The sequence below is a fragment of the Poeciliopsis prolifica genome, unplaced genomic scaffold (assembly GCF_027474105.1).
Source record: "Poeciliopsis prolifica strain line A6 unplaced genomic scaffold, Auburn_PproV2 SCAFFOLD048, whole genome shotgun sequence".
In the NCBI taxonomy this organism is placed as follows: domain Eukaryota; kingdom Metazoa; phylum Chordata; class Actinopteri; order Cyprinodontiformes; family Poeciliidae; genus Poeciliopsis; species Poeciliopsis prolifica.
The window spans coordinates 2,168,518-2,191,991 of record NW_026562423.1 but is presented as its reverse complement, the minus strand read 5'-3'; the positions used below and the strand labels follow the sequence as shown (position 1 = coordinate 2,191,991).

At 41.1% G+C, this 23,474-nt stretch overlaps 1 protein-coding gene across 17 annotated transcripts in view; it reads right to left on the bottom strand.

The window, feature by feature from the left end:
* The window catches only part of cacna1g (calcium channel, voltage-dependent, T type, alpha 1G subunit), a 237,074-nt gene that overhangs the window by 12,609 nt on the left and 200,991 nt on the right, over nucleotides 1-23,474 (bottom strand). For 13 of the 17 annotated variants that reach the window (XM_055057671.1, XM_055057672.1, XM_055057661.1 and 10 more), the window contains 7 exons: nucleotides 12,158-12,309; nucleotides 10,376-10,485; nucleotides 8,931-9,064; nucleotides 4,933-5,003; nucleotides 2,477-2,555; nucleotides 2,061-2,182; nucleotides 1,420-1,839 (listed from right to left, as the gene is read on the bottom strand). In XM_055057671.1, the coding sequence (XP_054913646.1) occupies nucleotides 1,420-1,839; nucleotides 2,061-2,182; nucleotides 2,477-2,555; nucleotides 4,933-5,003; nucleotides 8,931-9,064; nucleotides 10,376-10,485; nucleotides 12,158-12,309 (1,088 nt within the window). The remainder of the gene's footprint in view (nucleotides 1-1,419; nucleotides 1,840-2,060; nucleotides 2,183-2,476; nucleotides 2,556-4,932; nucleotides 5,004-8,930; nucleotides 9,065-10,375; nucleotides 10,486-12,157; nucleotides 12,310-23,474) is intronic. The other 4 variants (XM_055057662.1, XM_055057659.1, XM_055057664.1 and 1 more) reach the window with 1 other exon arrangement.

Below are 23,474 nucleotides of genomic sequence, written 5' to 3'. Positions count from 1 at the left end.
CCTCAGCAATCGGACTTGAGTTTTCATGAACATTTTCACCTTTTGCTAGCTCCAAACATCAACGTATTTCATTGAGATTCTACGCTTTAGCCAAACAAAGCAGAACATGACCCAATACTTTGGAGAACTCCTATTCAGTACAACTGCAGACGCAAGTTTTTGACTTGCCGGTGTCCACGCCACGAGATTTCTATCACCAGGTGTTTTTGTAGCTGCTCACTACTCCTCTTCCAGAAACTAAAGACTAACTTTAGTTTCTTCTTACATGGCAAAGAAAAGCCTCTCTGCAGCATGATGCTGCCACCACCATGTCTAACTCCAGTGCGAGCTCGCCTCCCCAAAACTGTTTCCTTTTAATCCCAGAGGATCGTCTTCTACATCTTTGCTCTGTCTCCTTTTGGCTTGTGCCAAACTGAATGAAGCCACTCATGACTTTATTTCAACAAGTCATGAGTGTTGACAGTTTAAATTTCTGCAGCTCCTCCAGACTCTGCTGGTCGAATGGAGGCTCCCTGACTGAAGACCAACACACACTCCTGAACAAATGTTACCAAAACCAAAACCACAAGCTGACGTACTTCACAAGAGCTACAGGTGAATAAAACTGTCTGGCTTGGTTTATATGACCCGTATATAAACCATCTTCTATTAACTTGTACAGTGTACTGTCCAGAGATGTTGTGTCGTCATGTTTGTTGCTGTGGTTTCCTGGTCTTATATTTCTCTCTTTCCGCAGGTGTAGAAGCAGACTTCTACACCTGTGTTCTTTCCTCTACTCTTATCTTCTTCTTTTCCCTTTAAATTTTTTAAACCACCTCTTCTCCTTTCTTTTCTGTCTCAGTGTCAATTATACTTGAGATGAACCCAAAGCAATTTAGTATCAAGTGGAGAATCACAGCAAAGGCTTGCGAGATAAATCTGTTGGGCCTCATCTTGGCAATCAGATAAAAATTCTGAGAGCCACAAGATACGTTAAAAGAATAATACTGAAAAAAACAACTAAAGCTTTGCATCAAAGGCAGATCTGACAACAAAATATGTATTCTCATGACTTGTTGCCCAGCCTGACTGAATCTCAGCTGTATGTTCCTAAAAAGAACCCCAATGAACCTCGATCTTATTATGGTAACATGAAAAAATAAAAAGAAAAAGAAAAGAAAAGAGCACTGAAAGCAGCTATAAAATCATGTGCATGCAAGGTCTTGGAAGCACATGGTGTTTTCTAACATCCATAGTTTCTATTATTAGGCACAAAAATAAGCAGTTATGCTTTTTGCCATAAATCAGTTTTTTTACCCCTTGATGTTACAACATTTCCATGTTTGTTAAGAAAATGAGACTTTAAAAGATGGAACAGTGCCAAACAGCACAAAAGATCCTGAAAAAAACCCCAACAACAACAGAAAACCAGATATTTACCTCCTTCTGGGGCTCTGGGTATGTGGGGGGTTCTGCTCTGATGTCTACAGAGTCTCTGGTTATGTCAGCAGTGGGAGAGTCCATAGGACCGTCCCGCTCCTGCAGGTCCCCCCCTCCGGTGGACCTCCAGGGGGAACCCCCTGAGCTCGACCGATCCATGCCCAGGGCCAGGGGGTTGAGCTGGGGCGATCTTGGCGCCATGTCTGCTCCTTCCATTTGCAGCTCCAGGTTTAACTCGGCCTCCAGCTCTGCCTCCTCTTTGGCTTCCTTGTTGCTCTCCTCCAAGTGCTTCATCAGGACGGCTATGACCACGTTGACCAGGACAAACTGGGCGGTCAGGACGAAGGAGACGAAGTAAATGGGAGAGACCACGGTGTTGTAGCACGTCCCCGTTTCGTGGGCGCAGTCCCTCAGAGTGTCCTGCAACCGGGCGATAAAAGACGAATAAGTCAGAAGCAGTCGGTGGCGTGGAGAAAGTAAGGTTTATGTTATGTTGCGATTAGGAATTCATAAAAATGTGGACGGCATTTTAATGTGCCAACTCTGCTGGTCACTTCAACCCAGTGACCAGCAGCCTTCTGACGCTGCACTTCTCCTTTCTAAACATGCTGGTTCAAAGTGGAAATGAACAAGAGCTTCACCTTCATGATGCCATTCCAGTTGTCGCCAGTGGAAACTCTGAAGAGCAGCAGGAACGCCATCCCAAAGTTTCTGAAAGTGGCGTAGCGGCCCAGACCTTCACACGGATGGAGCTCATCACAGACTGTGGACAAAGAGAAAGCGAGAAACATCAAGATAGACGCACTCAGGGCTATTTCTCTGCAGTGAAATAATTACCGTGACGAGGTCTTATTAATCTGAGAGCTCTGGGACACAATTAGCGAGATCAATATGGTGTTTCAACAAAGGATTCCGGAAAGCAATTAAAATCAGGTAGATTAAACCCTGAGAGGGGTGAAGGGAAGACTTAGAGCATGCCTGCGCACTCTGAGCAGTGATCAAGAGTAAAACTCTTTCCATCTAAGCCGCCTGTTTGAAACCGCGGATGTGTCCTTACTCAAGTCGCCAAACAGCTCGACTCCCAACGCGGCAAAGATGAAGAAGAGCAGCATGAAGAGCAGGCCCAGATTCCCCACCTGCAGAGAGACGAAGAGGGAGGGATCAGAGTGTTAGCGCTGCTGTCTGGGGAACGATCAACACTTCCTACTGTCATAACAACGGCACCCAAAGAAAATTTACAAAGAAGTAGCAAGACAAGGCAATTAACATTTTTTTTTAGATAAATAACTAGATAGATAGATTTTTAAATAGCCAGCTGACTAGCTACCTAGCAAGCTAGCTTAATAGCTACCAAACTAGCTTGGTAGAAAGGTAGCCAGGTAGGTAGCTAGATCCAATCCATACGCTAAATATTCAATATGGCGGCCATACTTTTATAGCATCTGTCTGTTTGCCCGGTCACTCGACCCAACATAAAGCAAAGCTGACATTTCGAGGTCCAATTTCCAACTCTAGGGATAAATGGGCCATAGCATTAATAACCACCTGCACATGTTTATGGATCACTGTCAGCAAAAAGCTGGAGAAACTTCACATAAGTTGCCTTGCTCTCCCTGTTGAGTTGCTTTTTAAAATACCAGTAGCCTATATTCTCTTTTTGGCACCATGGACTTATCAGCTTTTCTCCACAGTAACTTACAAACATGAATTCGCTTCAGTTTCATTTGACCTTATAAGTAATCAATTTGAAATATCTCTGGAGGTAACCCCAGGTACCACCAGAGGTATTTGTACCACAGTTTGAAGATCGTGGGAGTAAGAAATATAAAACTGATAGTCACCAACAGTATTGCTTGCCTTTCAGTATGAATTTCGCCTGTTCTTCCCTTGCAGACAGGATGAGGTGAACTTAGCCTATATAAAAACCTTTAGTAGCAAGCAGGTCAGGCTTGTGTCAATTTGAATCTAATGTGTTTATATTGTTAAATCTGACACAAAAACATATATTTTTTCTGCCTGTTACTTGGTCTAAGCATACAATATTTTAATTAAAGGCGGTCGTAATATGTACTTTCCAATCAAAGAGTGCAGTTTTATAGCACAATCAACTATGTTAACTTCAGTTGTTATAAAAATGCTAGATATATATCAAACATGACTTAAAAGAAATCTTAAGTCATGTTAAAATGACTTAAAATTTGGCGCCTCTGTCTTGAAATTGGGCCTCTGTCTCTTTAAGAGGTTCCTGCTCTTTCTGAAACATGGCTCCTCTATTAAACTTTTAACAATGTGTTTTTTTTTTTTTTCTACAAGTGTTTCACTGCAGCTCGGCATATAACGAGCTCATGATGCTCAGTTCCACCAGGTGTTTGCTAAATGCTGCTGGCTAGTCTGAAGGAGCTGAGTGGGGGAGTTGCGGGGCAGGTGTCGGCTGGAAGGTGGAAGCTTGAAAACTGCAGCTTTGTCCTGGAAGGCGGGGCTAGCTCCCACCAGGTGTTTTGTGCAGTTGGGGGAATAACATTATAACACAACGTAAAGCTCAAAAAAAGATTTTCCTCTTACTATTTTCATAAAACTTTCCTTTTAAACAAATTCTTTTGTCTCCTATTTTTTCTGACAATTATTTTTTGTTGTCTCTATCACATAAAATCGTAAACGACACTGTATGGGAGTACCAGTTGACACTATGTAACGCGTTCATTCCTCTGATGCAAGATGGCTGCAGCCGTGTCTCCGCTACTCGGGTTTCAGTTGTCTGACGGGGAAACAAATGGTGACAAAACGTCCGTTTTGATGTAAGGCCTCACGCAGAGGAAGCCAAGCCGTCGTTTAACAAACAAAAGCGACACAGGTACAACAGCGGATTACGGTTTTGTCGCGAAGGTGGGCTTTTGGGGTAATGAAGAGCTCTTGGATTCGCTGTCAGTGCAAATTAGCGAGCGGCAACCTGCTCGCACCCACATCGCCTCCTGTTATCGCCTCTATAAATTCTGAACACTTCTGACAAGCTCTGGCAGAATGTAGCCCGGAACGGCATTCGCTGTGACATCGTCTCTGTCTGAATGAAAACGACAGAGGTGCTATCAAAGAATGCCGGGAGGGGAGCATAGCGCCTGTTTTTTGGGGAGTTTTTTTATTCAGCTTTTCTTTTTTTCCCCCCCCAAATCCAAACTGTAGAAAGTTGCTCCAATTTACCAACTCTCTCACCCGGCAAATCCACCCACCAGTGTTCCAAACAAAACCTCGAGCTGCGCTTCCTTCCCCAGCCGCAGCGAGGAGGAACGCTAATGCAAATAAGGCTGCATACAGTCAAAGGGGGGATAGACTGGTGGGAAAAGATGATGCTGTGAAATATAAAAATATGGACTGAATGAAAATGCTTCTGCGATGTAATTATACAGACAACAGCAGTGGGATGTGTTTGGGTTTAAAAAAAAATGTATCCATGAAAAAGAAAAGACAGCATGGGGAATTCGGAGGCTTTGAGCTGTTTAAGTGAGCGGCTCGTATTACCTGAGGCAGAGCTTGCATAACCGTGTCCAGCAAAGCTCTCATTCCGACCGCCATCTTCAGAAGCTTCAGCACTGCGGAGACACACACGGTATAAGAACAATAATCTTAAAAAGCGACTCCAAACAAAGAGCTGTCAGTGTTACATAACCGGGGATGTTGCATCAAAACCTCTGCAAAGTTGAAACCCGGTAATAATTTCAAACTGGGCAACTGAATCAGGACGAGCATCTGAATTTTTCTAAGCAGTATTCGCTCTCTGCCCTGACACAGACATGAACTTGACTGACGTCCCATTCTGAAGTCAAACGGTTTTATATGTTGCTACAACAGCTTAGTCTCTTCTGGTGAAACTTTCCCCTGCATTGTGCGTTTTGTGTCTATGAAAGTGCGTTCAACACTGACGTTGAGTGAAACTTCTCGCCTGCAATCTTCACTAATTGACTAATTGACTCTAAAGGCGTCTTTTGGGTTGAGGACAACCTGGTTTTTCCAAAGCAAACCGTGCTTATCCTTGCCTCCACTGCCCTTTCTCTGTGCTCTGGTGTGCAATCATGTTGGAGCAGTAAAGGGTCCATGTCCGTTCCCAAACTATTTCTCACTGCGTTTTCTAAAACGTCCTGGGATGTTAAAGCACGATAAGTTACTTTAAGTGCCAGCAAGAGGTCAAGTCCAACCACTGAAGATCAGCCCATGCCGTAATCCGCTGGGGATTATTGACACAAAGCCTGATGGTAAGCACCATTCTCCTAGCAACTGCAAAACCTACACTCCTCCATCTGAGGAAGGCATGACTCTTCCCTCTTGAGAACAAGTCACTGCTTTAGGGTGTTTTTACTCCTGACAGTTTGATGGACTCGGTTCAGTCGGGGACCAAAGTTGCAATACTTGTTGCATTTTCCGCTGGAGTGGTTTGCTTTCCTACTGTAGTGTGTCAAACAAACCAATGGAATTGAAAAACCTGATACCTCTCCTAAACTGTGGTGGCGCTGCACCAAGAACCACAGAAGGGAAAACCCCTGAAACATCAAAAGAAGACACGAGCAGACCTTCACAAAATGTAAACAACAATACATTTTAGTGGTTGGAGGATTTCTCTTTTGTCTTTAGCCAAAGAACATAAGCCATTTCTCCCTTTAGTGTGAGACTCACAAATTTGTTTTGGTGATATTTATCCAGAATTCCCTGCAATATAGTCCGCTTCCTGCTTTTGGAGCGTTCTCCGGTCCGCTTTTATCTAGACATGCATTTCAACATCACCAGAGTTCATTTTTTGGTCAGAGTTCGATTGCACGTTCACACCTCCCCAAATGAACCGCACTACTTCCTTGGCAAACGAGCAAGAGTTCCATTAAAAGGGGACTAAACACGTCTGGTGTGAATGACCACTAGAGTCCAGTTCTACTGTGCTTTACATCAGAACACTTTGCTTTACACTTGACAATGTCAGGCTTGGTGGTAGATTGAGTGGAGGAAACCTGTTCCATGAGAAGTAAGAGATTCCATCTTCTGAGCAAGTTTCCTTTTTTAGTATCTCTTTAGAAACAGTTCTCCTACATTTGGAAAAATATTGTTTCCCAAGATGCCTTATCTTTCAAATATTTTAGAAAAAAAACAACCTATGACTCAGCAGGTTTTCCAAGAATATTTTACCGTCACGATCCACAGAAAAATGTGTGAATCCACAAATACTGAACTGCGAATAGGCAGGAGTCCACTGCAACACCTTTCTTTGGTTTACTGATTTGATTTCATTCTGTTGTTGTCTGAGAGCAACAACATCCCCAGACTTAAACCTTGCTGTAAGGTTTAAGTCCACTGTCTCTTACTATTAGTTTTCCTTTACTTATTATTTTTTTTCCCATTTCAAGGCATGGTTTCATTTCTCTGGTCGTCTGTTTGGCATCATCGTCCTGTTGGATCCTCCCCATGTCGCCACTCAGATGCTTTTGAAACAGTTTTGTACGGTGGTTTAAAATCTGGCAGGACTTTTGTTTGTTTGTAATTCTATCTGTTTGGGAAAACCTCTCGACCCAACTTAATGCAACGCCCCTCTGGCCCCCGAAACACGACAAAGGCTGCAGTGTATTTTACAGACGGCCGTGGACGCTCCGTGTTCCACGTCTCGTCTGACCAACTTTGCACACGTTGCTTTAATTACCACATCCTGCATCGCAACATCCTAATCAGTGATAATTACTCTGTAAGACTTATCTTTGGTGCAGTTCTTGTGTAATTTGACTCGCATCCTCCTTTTCTTTCTGCGTCCCTTTCTTCAGAATGGCTTCCGGACAAGCAGCCTCCCCCCGTTGGGACCTTTTCTAATGAGGTTTTAGCGAATTACAGTTGAATCAACTTAAAAATGATGCATGTGTGAGGTCTTTTCCGGAGCTTCTTCTTCTTTTTTTTCCCCCTCCTCCTTTGTAAGAATATCACTTTTGCAAACTGCTTCTCTTCTTTTTTTTTTTTTTTTTCCCCATCTCCAGGTTTTGGGCAACTGGCTCTTTTGAAGCTGCGAGATCAATCAAGAATTAGGAAGCAATTCTGTTCTTGTGACAGAACAGTAGTAAAGAAGAGGTCAAGGAATTGTTTTAAAAATCTGTTCAAACTGGCTCATCCCTTTGGAATTGGTGCATTTCCCATTTTAACATCAAACCCACACACATATTAAGGTACAGGACTAATATTAAAAACTGTGTCTAGTGTTTTGTTTTGCTTGCAGAAAAAAATCCAAAATACTAGAAACTACCAGAAAGTAAAGAAAAAAAAAGGTCTTAGTAATTCAACAGATTGAAATACCACATAAAAAAGTTTACTAAACATTTTGTGCTGCTTCTATTTTTTACATGTTTTGCGATGATGGAAATATCAGTTTATGATAACGGTGGATGTTTTGAGCTCCAAACACTGCAGTCTCTTATTTTGAAGCAGGACAGGAAGCCATGCATTAGCTTCCTTTCAATCTGTTTTGATGGAGTCGATTACTGAGGACAGATCAGGTTATGTAAGCACTGAAGAAGCCTGATCGGTTTTAAACTGTTTAGTGTGACAGCATTTTGGGTAGAAAAATAAACTGCAATGCTGGAACTGTTGAGACATGTTTTCTTAACAGAAACCAACTTTATCTACTGCTTGTCTGTTTTCTGACTCATTTCAGAGCTGTTATAGTTTTCATCTCATATATTTAGCTATACTCTGTATAAAAAGTACATTTGATGTTTAAGCTATTAAAAAAGGCAGTTCTAATGATTTTCAGAGGTAGCTGTAAGTATTTCTGGAATCCAGCAATTGCGGGTCGTTGTTGGTCCCTTACCTCCGCTTAACCCCACTATATTTAACAAATGCAGACAGATGGATTGTTGTAAAGTTTTAAAGCAGAAGTTTCACTAATTTCTGTCCTGCAGCTTCTCCTCCTGCTTTTTCCAAACAAGCCCTCATTTACATCCATTAACCGAACACATATCGGACCTAAGTAAATTGGTACTCTCAAATTTTCCTGGCTTGTTTTCTCCTCTACCAAATCACCTTTCCTGTTTGTCTTCCATGGGTTCTTCTACCTACCCTCCATCCCTTTCCCCTCGTCATTAACTCCATCTCAATCTTTTTCGCTCTGACAGCAACTGCTCCTCTTTATGGCTTCATCCCATCTCCTGGTGATGGATGTCCAGGTCAGAAGTTATTCATCATTCCCTATATTCCTCCCTACGCCGGTCTTTATCTCTCTCTCTACCATAACCACGCTCTCAATGCAGATTAAGACCTTGCCGGTGCTTTGTTTGTCTGTCAAGTGCGTTTCCCTGTGGCATCTGGTCGGCTCGCCCTCAACCCGAGCCCTGCTGGGACCTGCCATGCGAAAATGACAGATAGGGGAGTCCCAGAGATGTGTCTGTTTTACAAGGATTCTTAAGCGCGAAACGGCGTGTAAGAAGCAGCTGCACGGACGTATCTGCCGGAGCATCAGGGAAGGAGGCGGAAAGAACCGGGAGTGAGGGAGATCGTACCTCTTGCTATCCTTAACACTCTCATGATGCGGATGATGGTTGGGTTGATGGGCAGTGAAGCGTTGACCTCAATCTCCTCCAGAGTGATGCCCATGATGGACAGCAGAACAATGGCGAGATCCAGCTGGTTCCACCTACACACAAACACACACACCCACACACACACACGCGCGCGCACTCATCAGTCACCATTGCCGACTTGCTGTGCATCACTTTTTTTCGCCAAAGCCTTTGACAAATATGACTCCCTGCAAAGAGGTACAGGAGAACTACCGCACATTTCTTCTTTCTGAGTCATCGCCTCCAGAACTGAGGCGGCAACTCGAGAGTTGGAATTGAGTCAGAAAGGAGTCACGAATTTGAGACTGGAAACTCAACCTTCAAATTGACTTCCAGGAAAAGGGAGTAAAAATCTGGCCATCTTACTGTAGCAAATGGGTTTCTCTTACCGTTTTGGCCTGGTCTTCTCAAACAATTGTTAGTGTTACCTTCAAGCCCCATGCTGATTTTTGTCAAATAAAGAGGCAAGTCTTTGTCATGGCAGACAGAATATTTGCATAGCATGGCATGTGATTGAACAACACCATTAAATCAGTGCTGCATTAGGGTACTATTTTTGTAAACTACATCTCTAATAAAATATTTTAAATTTGTCTAAAAAAACATGTCTGGCTTAGTTGGAGTGCACGTCCTTAATGCTATAAAAATAAATGTTAAAACTGCTTGTGAAATAGAAATAGATTGACAGTAACAAACTGACTATATTTTTTAATTCGCCACTTTCAGGTCAGAAGGAAAAAACACACTGAAAGACCATTACTGTGTAGATAATAAAGATGCAGGTAGCTGAGTAGTATTTTCATATAAAAAATATAGAAAATATAGAATCAACATGAAAAATGGGTTTAAAATTGTACAACTCTCAATCATAGCTGTGGCTTATTTTCCTCAGGAATAAGAATGAATTGTAGTGTTGAGACGTTTTGCTAAACTCCTGCCAAAGTCAAACAGGATAAGGTTCTAACTGTGGCAGAGCCAGTGGGCATCGTGAAGTCCTGGGTGGCCGCAGCTCCGGTTCACACAAACGAGGTGCGCGTGTGTATTTATGCTACCTTGTGCCGGAGAACGGGTGTGCCGTTGGGATTGTTCTGGTGCATTACTGTGTGGTTTTGAAAAGGAAGCCAGGAATTTTTAAACTATGATATCATCTGAAGCACTTGTGCTTTACGGCCGTTTAACAAGGTCTTTTGTATTCACACAGACATTCACCGATGTAGCTTATAAAGAGTTCGCTTAAGTTCCCTGAACACGGGTTTGAGTTTTCCACATGAGTCAGCGCTTAAAAGAACGGCACCGCCAGTAAGCAGTTCATTAGACGGGCACGTCGGATTGGATAAGTGAAAATAACATCACTTAGGAAGCATGGTCGTGGTTGAAATACTGACTTGTCCTTGAAGAAGCGGCGAAATCCAAAGGCCACCAGCTTGAAGACAGATTCCAACACAAAGATGAGGGTGAAGATGTAGTTGCAGATCTTCAACGCGTTGTCAAGCTCCTATAAAGGACATCAGAAAAAGTTCATATACAGCAGAAGGAGACCTCATACTATATCTTTACATAAACAGAGCAATGGGTTTGACAAGATCACAATGATACTGGACTAAAAACATTGTAGAAATGTTTTAATAAAAGCTACGTCAACTAGACTTCATCTCGTTTCTCTACAATAGACCTCATCATTATTAGATCGCTCAAGTTGTCCTCTCTCAGTTTCAGTGAAAAGGGCATAAAAATTAAAGTGTCCATTCTTTTGCCCATGGGAGAATTCACCACTTCCATCTGCATGTAAAAACTGACCTTTTGCAGAGAGACGAAGAGAGCACTGCAGGTCAGCGGGGATTTGACTAAACCCTCATGGGTGGCAAATGATCCCCGAACAACAAGGCCCAGTTTGTAAAACATCTCTTAATCTCACCGACTACTCTAACTTTGCTATCGGTTTAAATTTACTGCTTATTACTGACTACAACCATTTTACAGAAAAGCTTAACATAAATGTTATAGTAGATTTGTCGTCTCCTACTTGAGCCTCTCTAAAGAGGCGTTTTAGAGAAAAATGCGCACCTCCTTTATGTTTTAGAGAAAAATGTTCAAACACAATTATGTTTCAACCAGGACTCTAAACTTCGTCAATAAGAGCTTGGAAATTGGCCTTTGGTTGAATTTTTTTCTTTGTCGTAACAATGCTTTATGGCAGTAAACATGGAGAGAGATGGACAGTGATATCAACGACATCTGCAACAGCGATGGCAGCAATCATAGCTACAAATGTTGTAGATTTTCCAACTTTCTTGTGTCACGTCACAAGCCTGTGTGTAAAAATTATGTATGACCTCGAAATTCCACATGCACAAACTTTGCCGGTTGCTTGGCTGAAGGAGGAAACGTTATATGCTCTGACAAGTCCACCTTCTAATTATCTTGATATCTAGAGTGTCACTTGTCTGAAGAAGGAAAGTAGAGCGCTAGTCTAAGGTCTAACTTGAGTCCTGCTGATATCTATGTATTGAGTTGCTTCTATTTCAAAGGGTTGTTCCGACTCTCAATTCTGCTCATGAACGCTGCCATGAAGTGAGAAGTTCAAAAGTAACTTCATACAGCGTCAACAGAAAACTTTTCAGCATAATTCATCTCCGATTTAGTGTCAAGTCATAAAGAAGATCAGATCATTTGAATGTTGGACTTTCTTGAAACCAAGAAATGTTTTGAAGTTCTCAAAAAATTATTTATTGTTTTACGTCTTTAACTGGTTAAGCAGTAAGGTTTAACTTTTTGTTTTGACTTTGCTTTTATAGTTCTGAGAAGGTATTTGGCAATTCTGTAGGTGATGTTCTTTTTTTGCTTTCCTTGTAGCGTTAGCAATGCCTGATAATACTTTACTGCCATTTGCATTTAAAGAGAATATTTAAAACACATACTGTTAAAAGATCACTGGATCCTAAAGTCAGTCATATTTTTTCAGTTTTTATTGTTTTTCTCCATCTTTATTGATTTGCCTGTAATGCTCGTTTTATTGTTGACTAAACTTTTATAGTTCTCCAAAGGTTTGTTGTTTTTTTTTCCAGGAAATTGCAACACTCTCCTACCTTTTTTTCCCCTCTTCATTTAAATCTGTTTTGAAGTTTCAAGGCATGTTTGACAAGGTTTGAAGATGTTTATGGCCTGACCTGTGGCTGCTCGTAGTGCTCCATGGACATGGTGATAACGTTGAGCCCTATGACGATGGTGATGAAGAGGTCCAGGTAGTGGCTGGTGCACATCTTGTGGATGAGCAGTCGAGTGGGGGAGTAATCGGAGTAGTAGGGCTTACTCTGAGCTTCTGTTGGAAGTGGGTGGGGTGGGTGGGGGGAGTAAGGTAAGGGGTGATCAGGAGGAGGAGGGTAGCGGGAAGAGGAGGAAGGGGAGGCGGTGGTCAAAAAGTGAGCCAGAAGGTAATAGGCAGGGACAGCGTACAGTAGGCCTGCAGTGCTGAGGGGGGAAAAAGCCAATGAATCATCTTGGAAAAAATCAAATAAAAAAAGGGAGGGATTAGTGAAAGTTTAATGGTTGACTCGAACTGACAGTACAACAGTGTGTGAGGAGAAGTGAGAGACTGTAAAGCGGAAAGACAGACCAGATAACGGACAGAGACAAAGGGAGACTTCCTGTTATAAGCCCTGTGCAGTTATGACGGATGAAGTGAACGCTGCTCTCCTTTGAGCAACAGGGAAACTTTCTTTGAATGCGATGACGGATGAACTGCTCAGTGAAACTTTATTCAGGAGATCTCCCTTCCCCCCCTCTGGAACCGTTGATGATCTGTCTTTCCTTATCTCATCCACCTCTCTCAGGTGGAGAATTTAATAGAGCAGGAAGGTAGTTTCCCAAACTCATCCATCACTCCGTCTCTCCTCTATTCCTTCAGTCCAGACTGCAAGTATAGATGGGCTTAGAGCGAGGATGAGGAAGAAAGAGGAAGCTTATGTTATCCATCACCTTATTGCCGACATCAGTGAAGGAGAGATCACACCGGTGAGGGAATTTAAAGAATGGAATATAATCGAACCAGTTGATTAGAAGACAGAAGTCCTTTGGATCTTTGGAGTGCTGCCCGTCTGACCGGTTACTGTGGCAGCAGCTGTGTAGGTCTGAGATGATTCCCATGAGTGTGTATGTGTGTGTGGTTCATGGTGCGCACCTAGAGGGTTCCCCATCCAGTCCAAGGAACTCCACTTGTAAATCAGGTAATGAGACAGAAAGGCTTACTAACCAGGATCTTCAGAAAGAACCAACACGGCCTTCCAGCCTGCGCTCCAAATCGGATGCTCTTAATAGGAAGTTTGCTCTACAGTTGTACCTATTAAGTTTGGACAAAACTGGGGCAGGGAATATTTTCTCATAGGAATAGTTGCTGTTTTTCTTTTTACCTGTTATTAAGCGATTTAGCTAAAGAAATTAAGATTCTCGTTCTGATGTTTTGAAAAGTCGTACCAATCTAATAAAAACATACTGAGGACAAAAATACAATAATGTATCGTAAACTAAGTTAACTACATTCATGTTTACCTATTTAATTAGTTTTTTGTCATAAAGCATCAATAACAGACCTATTTTGAGCCTGAACGGTTAGCTAATAAAAACTAATAATCTAATAGCACGCTAGCAAGCCAATAGTAAGTTGGCTACACAAGCAACTGGTATTCTAATAGTATTTTAAAAAGCTAATTCCAGACTAACAAGTCAGTAGACTATCAAAAATAATAGCAGATGACCAAGCTAATTTGAATTTTGATCAATTAATACTAGGCTAAGGAGCTATTAGTTAGCAAACAAACAAACAAAGGCTAAGAGACTAAAAGTAAGCCAAGAGTCTAACAATATTTTTACTGAGTTAACAGTAAGCTAAGAAGCTACCAGAAACGAAACAAATAAAATGTATGGCAAGCAAAATAGCTAGCAATAACTTAATTACCTTAAATTAGCCGTTTAAATGACAATTAAAGGGCTAAAAGACTTATAGTAGACCTACAAACTAATAGGCTACAAAACTAATACTTGTTAATAGAACGCAAACAATAAGTAGTAAATAAGAGGTTACCAAATTTACAGTAGGCTACTAAATAATTTGCAGGTTAGCCAGCTAATTTACATCTTTGCCCAACATTTTGCATACCCATGCAGATTTAGGGGTAAAGTTTTTTTTTTCTCATTTCACCTACATGTTTCTTCCGAGTGAAAGTGACATTAGCATTTTTAAGTGACCTAACCAGAGTCTTGACTTCAGTCTAATAGAGAATCTGTGCACAGAGTTAAAGATTCGGACGATGGTAAGAAGCTCTTGCAACTTTGTAGACTTTGAGTTAATCTAAGACAAATAGTCAGAATGACAGGAGTGTGGTTGCTGTCATGCCAATAAAGATTTCACTACTGATTACAGAAAAGGTTCTAAATAATTCCATAGAGTACATTTTTTCAAGTCTGGTACTTCTTTTACACTGCTTTACCGTTTGTTCTCTTTTCGAGCCAGAGACAGACTTCTTGGTTGAGTGAACGCAATTTTAAATCTGCCAGGGGTATGAATAATTTAGAACTCAATTTTGCCTAAAAGGCGTTAACACTTTTTCAAGAAGAGTCTTCAGGGGCAAAAGATTAGATGAGCAGAGTAGCCTTTTTGTCAATTAAATAATTTAAAGGGGAATGATCATACCGTAGTAAATGTTTGAAAGCTTTCAATCTAAATGTTCAGGGAAAAAGATTTTCACTGTTACCGACATTGAGAAAGTAAAACAAGTGAAAGATTCCTGTTACCATTGACATTACATTAGATTTCAGGAAAAAAATTTTAATAATAATAAAAAAAAAAAACATGAATGTGAATATGAGTAACTAAGTGAACCAATTTGTGATGTTTTATTTCCATGGATATTTTTGAAATGAATAATGGAGAGACGATGTTATAGGGCTGGAGTTTTACCACCTCTGAGTCCCGTCAACTTAATTATTTGAAATTCTGGTTTTCGGGTCACGGCTGCTGACAGCTAATTTTGTCCTTGCTGGTAATTATCGATATTGACGACAGGGGAGATCCACCTGAACAGCAGTCATGTAGGGTGAACTGCCGAGCGGCCGGCTGTGGAGTTTGCCCCTCGCTGAACACCTGCGGAGATGTGCGTGCCAGAATCAGGGAAAACAATATGGCCTCCGGTGTGCTCAGACTCCTAAAATAAAAGGCACCTCAGCTTGCTGACACACTTTGTCATATGCTATGCTCCTCAGCACCTCCGAACTTGATTTGAGCACGACACCAACACTTTCTCATCTTGTCAGATGCTCTCTATAAACAGGCCTATAATTTTAGACGTGACACAACATGGCCGCTGGGCAGACCGAGGAGATTTAGGGCGTCTTGGAAACGTCTGCGGGAGCGGCTTTAAATCTGAGCAGGTGGGTGGAACTGTTGCTGGATGCAACAGCGCGGCTCTTTCACTGGGAGTTTGTATTCACAAGATTCTTCATCATCTCCTGAACTGCGGGCATTACTCTCACTCTGCTCTACTTACTGTCTGCAGGTGCGAGGCGAGCTAAGGCAGACAGAGACAGATGCAACTGGTTCGCTTCTCATGCATCTAACTCTGCTGCACAAGACGGAGTCATGTTTTACCCTGCAACTGCCCCAGTTATGTGTCTCTACAGCAAGAAAAAGTGTTTATTGTGGGATTGTGAAGGCCAGAATCGTGGTTGTCTTCAATCCTAATTGTGTGATGAGGCAAACGGGAAGTCGTTCAGTCTTGACCCGGTATTATGGACAGAGCAGAGAGGGGGAGACTGAACAAGAAACAGGGGGATGTGGGAGAAGAAAGTTTTGTTTTTTTCCCAACTACAACTTAACTAGTCTCAAGAGTGAGTGAAGAAAGAGAGTAGAGGTTTGATTTCAGAACCAAACCTCTACTGCTCTCACTTTCACTGGCCTCCCTAAAGAAGGCTGTGTTTCTTTTACTGAAATTACATTTGGAAGGTTCATAGGAAGATTAATAAAATAAGACTTCCTGCTCCTACTTTTGCCCCATTCTACTCGCTCAATTCCTTCACTGATGTGGCCGGTGAAGCCTTCTCTCAAAAGTTGGATATAATTTCTGAAACAAAGGGAAGCAAGTGCAAACGCACAAACAGGTCAGGGATAACCTCTCTGCGATCGTTGCACCAGCTCCCTGTATTTTCACTTTTAAATTTGACACAAAGTCAAAGAATATTTGACAGACCATCCAAGACGACCATTGAAAGGAGTTTTAGATCCAACCGTGTTTGTTAACTGTACTACAAAAACGTACAGGAGCTAAAAAGTAATTCAACTCTTGATCTGAACCAGTGATCAATAGTAGAGATGGTCACTCTAGTGGCGTCTGCAAGCCGCCCTTTAGGTTTGTGATTGGTAACAAACACTTTAACTAGACATTTAACTAGACTAGTTAAAAAGACCAGTTCTTTAAAAAGTCTCCGGTGACTAGGTTAACCCTTCCAGTTTAATGTAGACTCAACTGCGAACTCTGTGTGACATTGATAATCTTTGTTTCTAATCACACGCGATTACATTTGCTCGTCTGATAAATCATTAAAAAACATACCGCGCCATCATCGTTGTCGTCCTTTTTGTCCTGCCAGTAATAACAGCCGATTGTTGATCAAATGACTTGTACAATGTGAAAAACTGTTTCTATTGCAGTTTTCAATACAGCCGAAAAACCACCTCATCCTGGCACAAAAACTTTTTTGAATTTCAAAATTTTTTTTAATTCAATAAAACTCAACATAAACCTAATGCAGAGGTCAATGCCTAAGTATCCAACATGCTACATGTGAGGAATGGCTGGCTGCAAAGGACAATTGCCACTGCTACATCAAGTCTGTCAACACCCACCCTATTGACTCCCCTACATTTAAAATGGCATATTATTTACCCAAGAGCTGTTTCTAAGCCTTTGTCTACAAAAGAATCAATTCCACTTGACTGAGAAGAGAATACTCATAAAACTGTGTACCTACATCAACTCACCGCACTGCCAACAACAAAGTAAATTGCTCGTGCACGCTGCTGAAAACTGGAAAAGGTAACGCCAGCTTGTGTCATGAGATTTCACCGTGACTCATCTGCAGTTCAGCTGGAACTTCAAGCAGACCTGTTCCATCGATCTACAAATTTAGATTTGCTCATTTCGACCAAGATTTAAAACCCCCTTTTTTGTAATGTGTTGAAAGGTCTGTCAAATAGCAAGGAAGAACAGTTAGAGGAAACAGAGAAACATTCCCTGTCCAAAAACAACCCGCACAGCCACAATTCCTCTTCCCCACTTTTATCGTCAATGCTTCCCTTCACGGGGGAAAATGTGAGACGCCAAGGATTAGGCGTGCGGGTTGCTTTTGCACATGGCCACTCTCAAAAACATAATAGCATACATTTCCGAGGCGGTCGTTTTTCTTTTCTTTTTTTTTTTTTTGGGAAATACAGACACAGTAAGGCTCCTCATTGGTTGTTGGACCGATGAGTAAGCACACACAGCACTATGAGTGTACCGTGATCGTGTGAGTGAGATCACATTGGCTTGGATTGAGTATGTTGGAAATGGGTCTGGAACCAGAGTTACTGTTGAGACTGTGCAAAAGGTGTCTAGAATAAGCCGTGAAGTGGAAAGGATGTTGAGTTGGCCACTCGGTCGAAACGAGGACCTTACAATGAATCTCAATCCCAATGTTTGATTCATTGGGTGAAATGGCTGCTGCTTAGATGGAGCGCCTCTAAAAGTGGCTGAAGGTGTTGGTGGGGTCTGGTTGTCTGATCACATTTTCATGAATTAGGAAGTGTGGATTAATGGGGGATCCGGAAAATGAAAGAGGAATAGGAATTGACAGGAACGTAATATTTAGAGCTTGGATGACAAATGAAATGGATGAGAAGTTTTGAGAAGGGCAACGGAGATAAAAGCAGCACCAGTGCATCTTAATGCTTAAATACCCAAACAAAAAAAAGAGCTAAACAATGATTTCCCGTAATTGCAAGGCACCCTTTTGGTTCAATGCGACGGCTGCTTTTATGCTCCCGTCCTTCGTAGCGAATGGCTCAATATCAAATCTCAAAACTCAGTGTCTGCCAGGGAATGTGCTTTGACCTTCATTGTCAAGGAAACAATGTCCAATTCTGAAATCCAGCAAACACTGAGTCTAAAAGAAAAAGACAACTGTCAACAAAACAGTTACTGGAAGCAAAAAACAAAACAAACAAAAACAAAAAACCCAAACAAACAAACAAAAAAACACAACCCAAACAATTATTTAACCAATTTTCCAGATTGCTCTGCTGTCTCACTTAAAAAGAAAAATCCAAGAGAGAGGAGAGAGGGTTGGAAACAAAAGACAAGAGAGCAGAGCAAATTGTGGAGTCCGGAAGAAAAGAGATAAAGAAACAAGAAAAACGTGACATTGTTCAAAATGACAGGGTGTGAAAACACACTCTCGCATCGGCACTTCTCAACGCACATGAACACACACACGCACACACACATGGCAGACTGACACACCTTTCTGAGTCATACTTGAGCTGGATGGACTCATTGAAATGAGTGAAAGCAAGTGATTGGATAGAGTGGATGGCAGGGCGGAGTAACGAGAAAAACAGCGCAACAAGATACAGACCGATGGGAAGCTGGTAAACCGCAGAATGAGAGCGTCTGTGCCTTTCCTACTTTACCTCAGTCCACTTTTATTTGATTTTTTAAAAAAAACACAGATTCTTAAGTCTGACCTTTATCACTCTAAATCCAAGTAGACATTACCGAAAGAGACAAATATAGAATCTATTACAGTTGTATAAGATATATTACTATATATACTGTAGGACGGTTACTGGTACACCAAGGTTTTTAAAAGCATACAGTTTGAAAATGACTACGAAATGCCATAGAAAGCCTTCTCCTACCTGTTGCTGAACACTGCTGGTCAGATGGATGAACATGGGCTGATACACTTTTCTCTAAACAAAAGCTATTAGGTGTCAGGCTCAATGCTCCGAGGATCAGAGCATTGAGCCTGAATGCAAAGAAAGATACTTTCTTTTTCAAAGAAAGTATCTTGACTACCAAAGTTTATCAAGTGTTTTTTTTTTTTTTGCTCAAGTCCATACATTAACGTCGAAATAAACGGATGGTGAAATCAATTTTAACTGAAAAATCAGCTTTACTGTTGTGTCTGAATAGAAATTACCTCATGCTATACATTTTTGTTTTAAACTGTGTAAATAGTACGATGACGTGAGGCTGTTGTACTTGTATGCAAAGGTTGTTGCACCGTGAGAACGTCGTAATGCAACTTTCTGACACACTAAATTAAGTCTGTGACAAAGCAAGACTTACTTAGCATGATTTCACCTGGGATTACAGCTACCTCCCCTTAAATCCCAACAAAAGGATCTTCTGTTGCAGCAAAAACACCAGAAGACGTACGAAAGCTTCACAGAATCACAGAAATGGTTTCCGAAAAGGTTAAAACCTAAAGCTAGAGACCAAAAACATATTTGCTGAAGTTATGCGCATATTCACTGCATGGGTCTTGATGTGGGTCTCGACTATAAATCAACGTATGACTGAAAAAAACACAGTAATTAAAAAAAAAGAAGATACTAAAAAGTTATGAAAAATGTTGATTTTTTTTCTTTTTTACAGAACTAAAACGTGACAATTAATTAAAAAAAATACAGATTACTAAAAAAATTTGAAATTTTAAATAATATGACTAATAAGACAATAAGAGGGCAAATTAATTACCTTATCAAGCCACCAATTTATTTTTATATTTAAATATAATTTTGGAAGAACTTGCTGTCCATATACTTGATCAAACCTCTCACCCCTCCCCTAAAAAAGAAAGAAAACAAATGGGGAGTAATAACTAAAACATTTTCATTAACACTTTTCAGCTATATAATGCTGGTTTAAAAAAAATGTAATTGAGTCAAATTTAAAGAGTAGAATTTGTGAATTTTAAAAAGGCAGTGAAGAAAACCTTTATGTTGGAAATGTGAAAATCAAAGTATTTTTAGGCCACTATTCCAAGACGAACATCATTTCATTAAATTATTGCTGGTGTACCTCCAGGCTGTGTATTTGTCCCACTTCCTTTTTCCACATTATCTTTTCTGTTCAACTTGGTGAACAAAGACTGAAGACGACAAATGACATCAGTGGAGACATTTCTTTTACTCTCTATCAGTTTTTCCGCTAATCTTCAAAAAACAAGAGACAGTAGTGCATTTAACACGGTGCATTCAGTTCAATAAGAGCAACCCTACACAATAAGGCTGCTTTTGTTATGGTGTTTTTTTCTTTAGACAGCCACTGAAATATTTATGGAGACATGTTTCAACATGAAACATTAATTCAAGATGTTGTCAGTGCATTGTCTCTTCCAACAGCATGTCAAGCTAAATAATTCAGCCAGAATTCAGCTGTAAAGCACAAATTGCGTTAAAACCCTGAACAATGCTGAGTACATTTCGCTACTTTGGACTTCGCCATCAGTTGATGGACTCTTTCGAAGACAGTTTGACAAGCAAGTCAGGTTCATCTGACAAATACACATGACGGGATCTGATGGCAGTACGACAACTGAAGATGAAGTTTGTCTGCTTTAATGGAAAAACAACGTCATCTTCTTCAGCTAACACAAACCTAAAACAGTATTTTTACGCAGCGTTTAATTGCTGATAGCTTTTACTTTAATTTGTCACATTTAACTCTGCAGTTACTGCTCCTACCTACTACACCTTGTGTCATCCACTGTTTACATGCCTGGGCTGCTAATTTCAGAGGCGACATGCTGAGGTATGTCACCGCCTCTCTCCGTGTTCCACGCTGATCTGAGGCTTTCTTGCCTCTACACCAGCACCCACTCACCACCCTCGTTTATTCATCTTCTCCCCAAAGAACATCTGTTATTAATTACAGTGCGGCTACAGAGGAATAGAAGAAAGAAAGAGGGGCAATGAGAAACTTCCGTGAGATTCATCTCTGTTAGCTCTGACCCAGTTACAGCGAGGGATTAGCATCGGCTGTCTTGCGTTTATTCTTCTGTGTGCAGGCTAATAGACGAAGTGAAGCCCTTAGTGGATGGTCGAGCCATTTTGGACTGCGGAGTGTGTGTTTTAGTGGTGCTAGGGGGAACCAACAATTGACCAACTTGTTGCAGAGGTGCATCAACCCAATGATGCACATTATAATTGCTTAGCGTTGCCTTTGATGAATAATAAGTGGAGATAGATTCATCCTAATCCGGACTGCAATTTTTTATTCTCTTTATTTCGGTGTTATCATGCAGTGTTTCTTTTCTGCTTCGTCATTGTGTTTGGTTTTCATCAAGTAAAGCACTTTGAACTGCCTTGTTGCTGAAACGTGCCACACTAATAAAACTGACTAATTGTAAATTGTCAAGTTCTCTAGATACCGAATGCCCCAGCAGCTCTAAGGAAATATTACTCACTTGCACTTTAAAAGATAACAAGAAAGTCTACATGTAAAAAAATAAAAAATTAGCAACAAGACAAATGGATCTAAAGTAAGATAAGATAAAATATGCTAAATTAAGCTAAACTAGTTAAGCAAAATGTGAACTTAAAAATAATTGCCCAAAAATAAGTGTTTCCTTTTTTCCTCCCTGAAACATATTTTGGAAAGAAAGAGCTGGTGATGTTTTTTTTGTGTTTGTTTTTTTAATTTCCAAAATCAATTTTGGCAAATTATGACATTCACCATTATTTTAGGAAGATGACGAAACATAAGTTGGAACAAAGCTAATGCAAGCTAAGACAAGATAAATGGAGGTGAAATTAAGTTGCCATCACAATGTTTCTTATCTTAGAATACAACCTGTATTTAAAGACAAATATCTACATGTGAGGAAATGAAGGGGATTTGGTGAAACATCAAGTCGTAGCAAAGTATGAACTGTGTGTTTCACTTTTGATGCACTTCCCATTTGAATTGTGCATCTACACTCAGATCAGTGGTGTGCAACTCAGTGTTCTGCTGTGTCAAGACCGGGTACGTCACTTTTCCACAAGAGAACCGTCTCGAGTGTATTTACAGATCATCTGGGGATAAAATTTTCCTGCCTAACCCTAACCCTCTATGCATGGCCCCCCAAGTGTCCAAACATTCATCAGCTAAGTTTCACTTTTAGCTCTAGACATCTTAACCGTTTGTGTGACGTAAAGTGAGATTAAGTAATGTTTGCTTTGGGTCACTGCTGCCTTCTTTAGTCACAGTTCCCATGTCTGTTTGTGTAATCCCTCGTTCCTCTGTGATGAATCAAATAAATGCACTTCCTACACCATCCTCGCTCCTTTTGTTCTTCTCCTCCCTTCTGTGCTCCACAAACTGCTGCTCCAAGCACAGTGCGAACTAAAGATAAGAGTCCAGACCCAAAAAACACGCTGCGTTCACGGCCAGGACACATGTGCACCCACACACGCACACGCACCGAAGCGTTATTCTGGGAGTGCGGGTAACAGCTCGCACACAACGGGGTTGTGTTCGAGTCCAGACCCCAAACACAACCTCGCAAGTAACAGGCTGCGTGGGCGCTTTGTTTGGTGTGTCGTTACTTTTATAATTACACGTGGGTAAAAAAAAAAAAAAAGTGTTAGAATCCAGCAAAGCAGCTCTCCCCTGAGGCAAAATGTTACGTTTAGGAATCAGATGGCTGCAGCGGTCTGCCTCTTAGACAGAAATCTAGACGGAGATGGAGCGAGGATCAGAGGACGAGGCTGGCTGCTCCTGCATATTTTACGACCTGTTCTGCAGCCATCTGCTCTCTGACATGCTCACACAGACACACAAACACAAACACACACACGCAGGCGTTTGAACTAGTGGTCAAATTTCCTTTCCAAGAATGAGCTCTTGCTTAGACACACACACACACTCTCATAGACACAACGCCGTCGGCACGCTACTGCAAACCATTCATAACGCTGAGCTATTGAATTGTTATTATTGGAAATACTTGTCTGCGGATTCCATCCATCACAGCAGTACCTTGAGCGGATTGCTATAGAAACGGGCTGTGATGATGCTGCTTAGTGTGTGTTCTGGTAGTGCTGAGGAAGACCAACCAGTGACTGTTGCAAAACGCTGCTAATGGGCAAAAATGAGAACCATAACACAGATGATAACTTTGTCTGTCCACCTCAAGGTGATCATAATGAATTGATTTACATATACTGTATATACAGTAGCTACTGAGCAGCCGGTTCAATTACTTTAACAGCTGCAAGGTTACTTATAAAACCGCTGCAGTTATCGATGTACAATTTGCAGCTTTTTCAATGCTTTGTTGAATTAAATTAGAGTGTGACGGGTGAGTTAGAGACTTCATTGAACTTATTGTCCGTAAGATTTAAGTATTTACTTTACAAATGTTTTGTGTTCTTCGACACACCATCAAATACGAAACATCGACTAG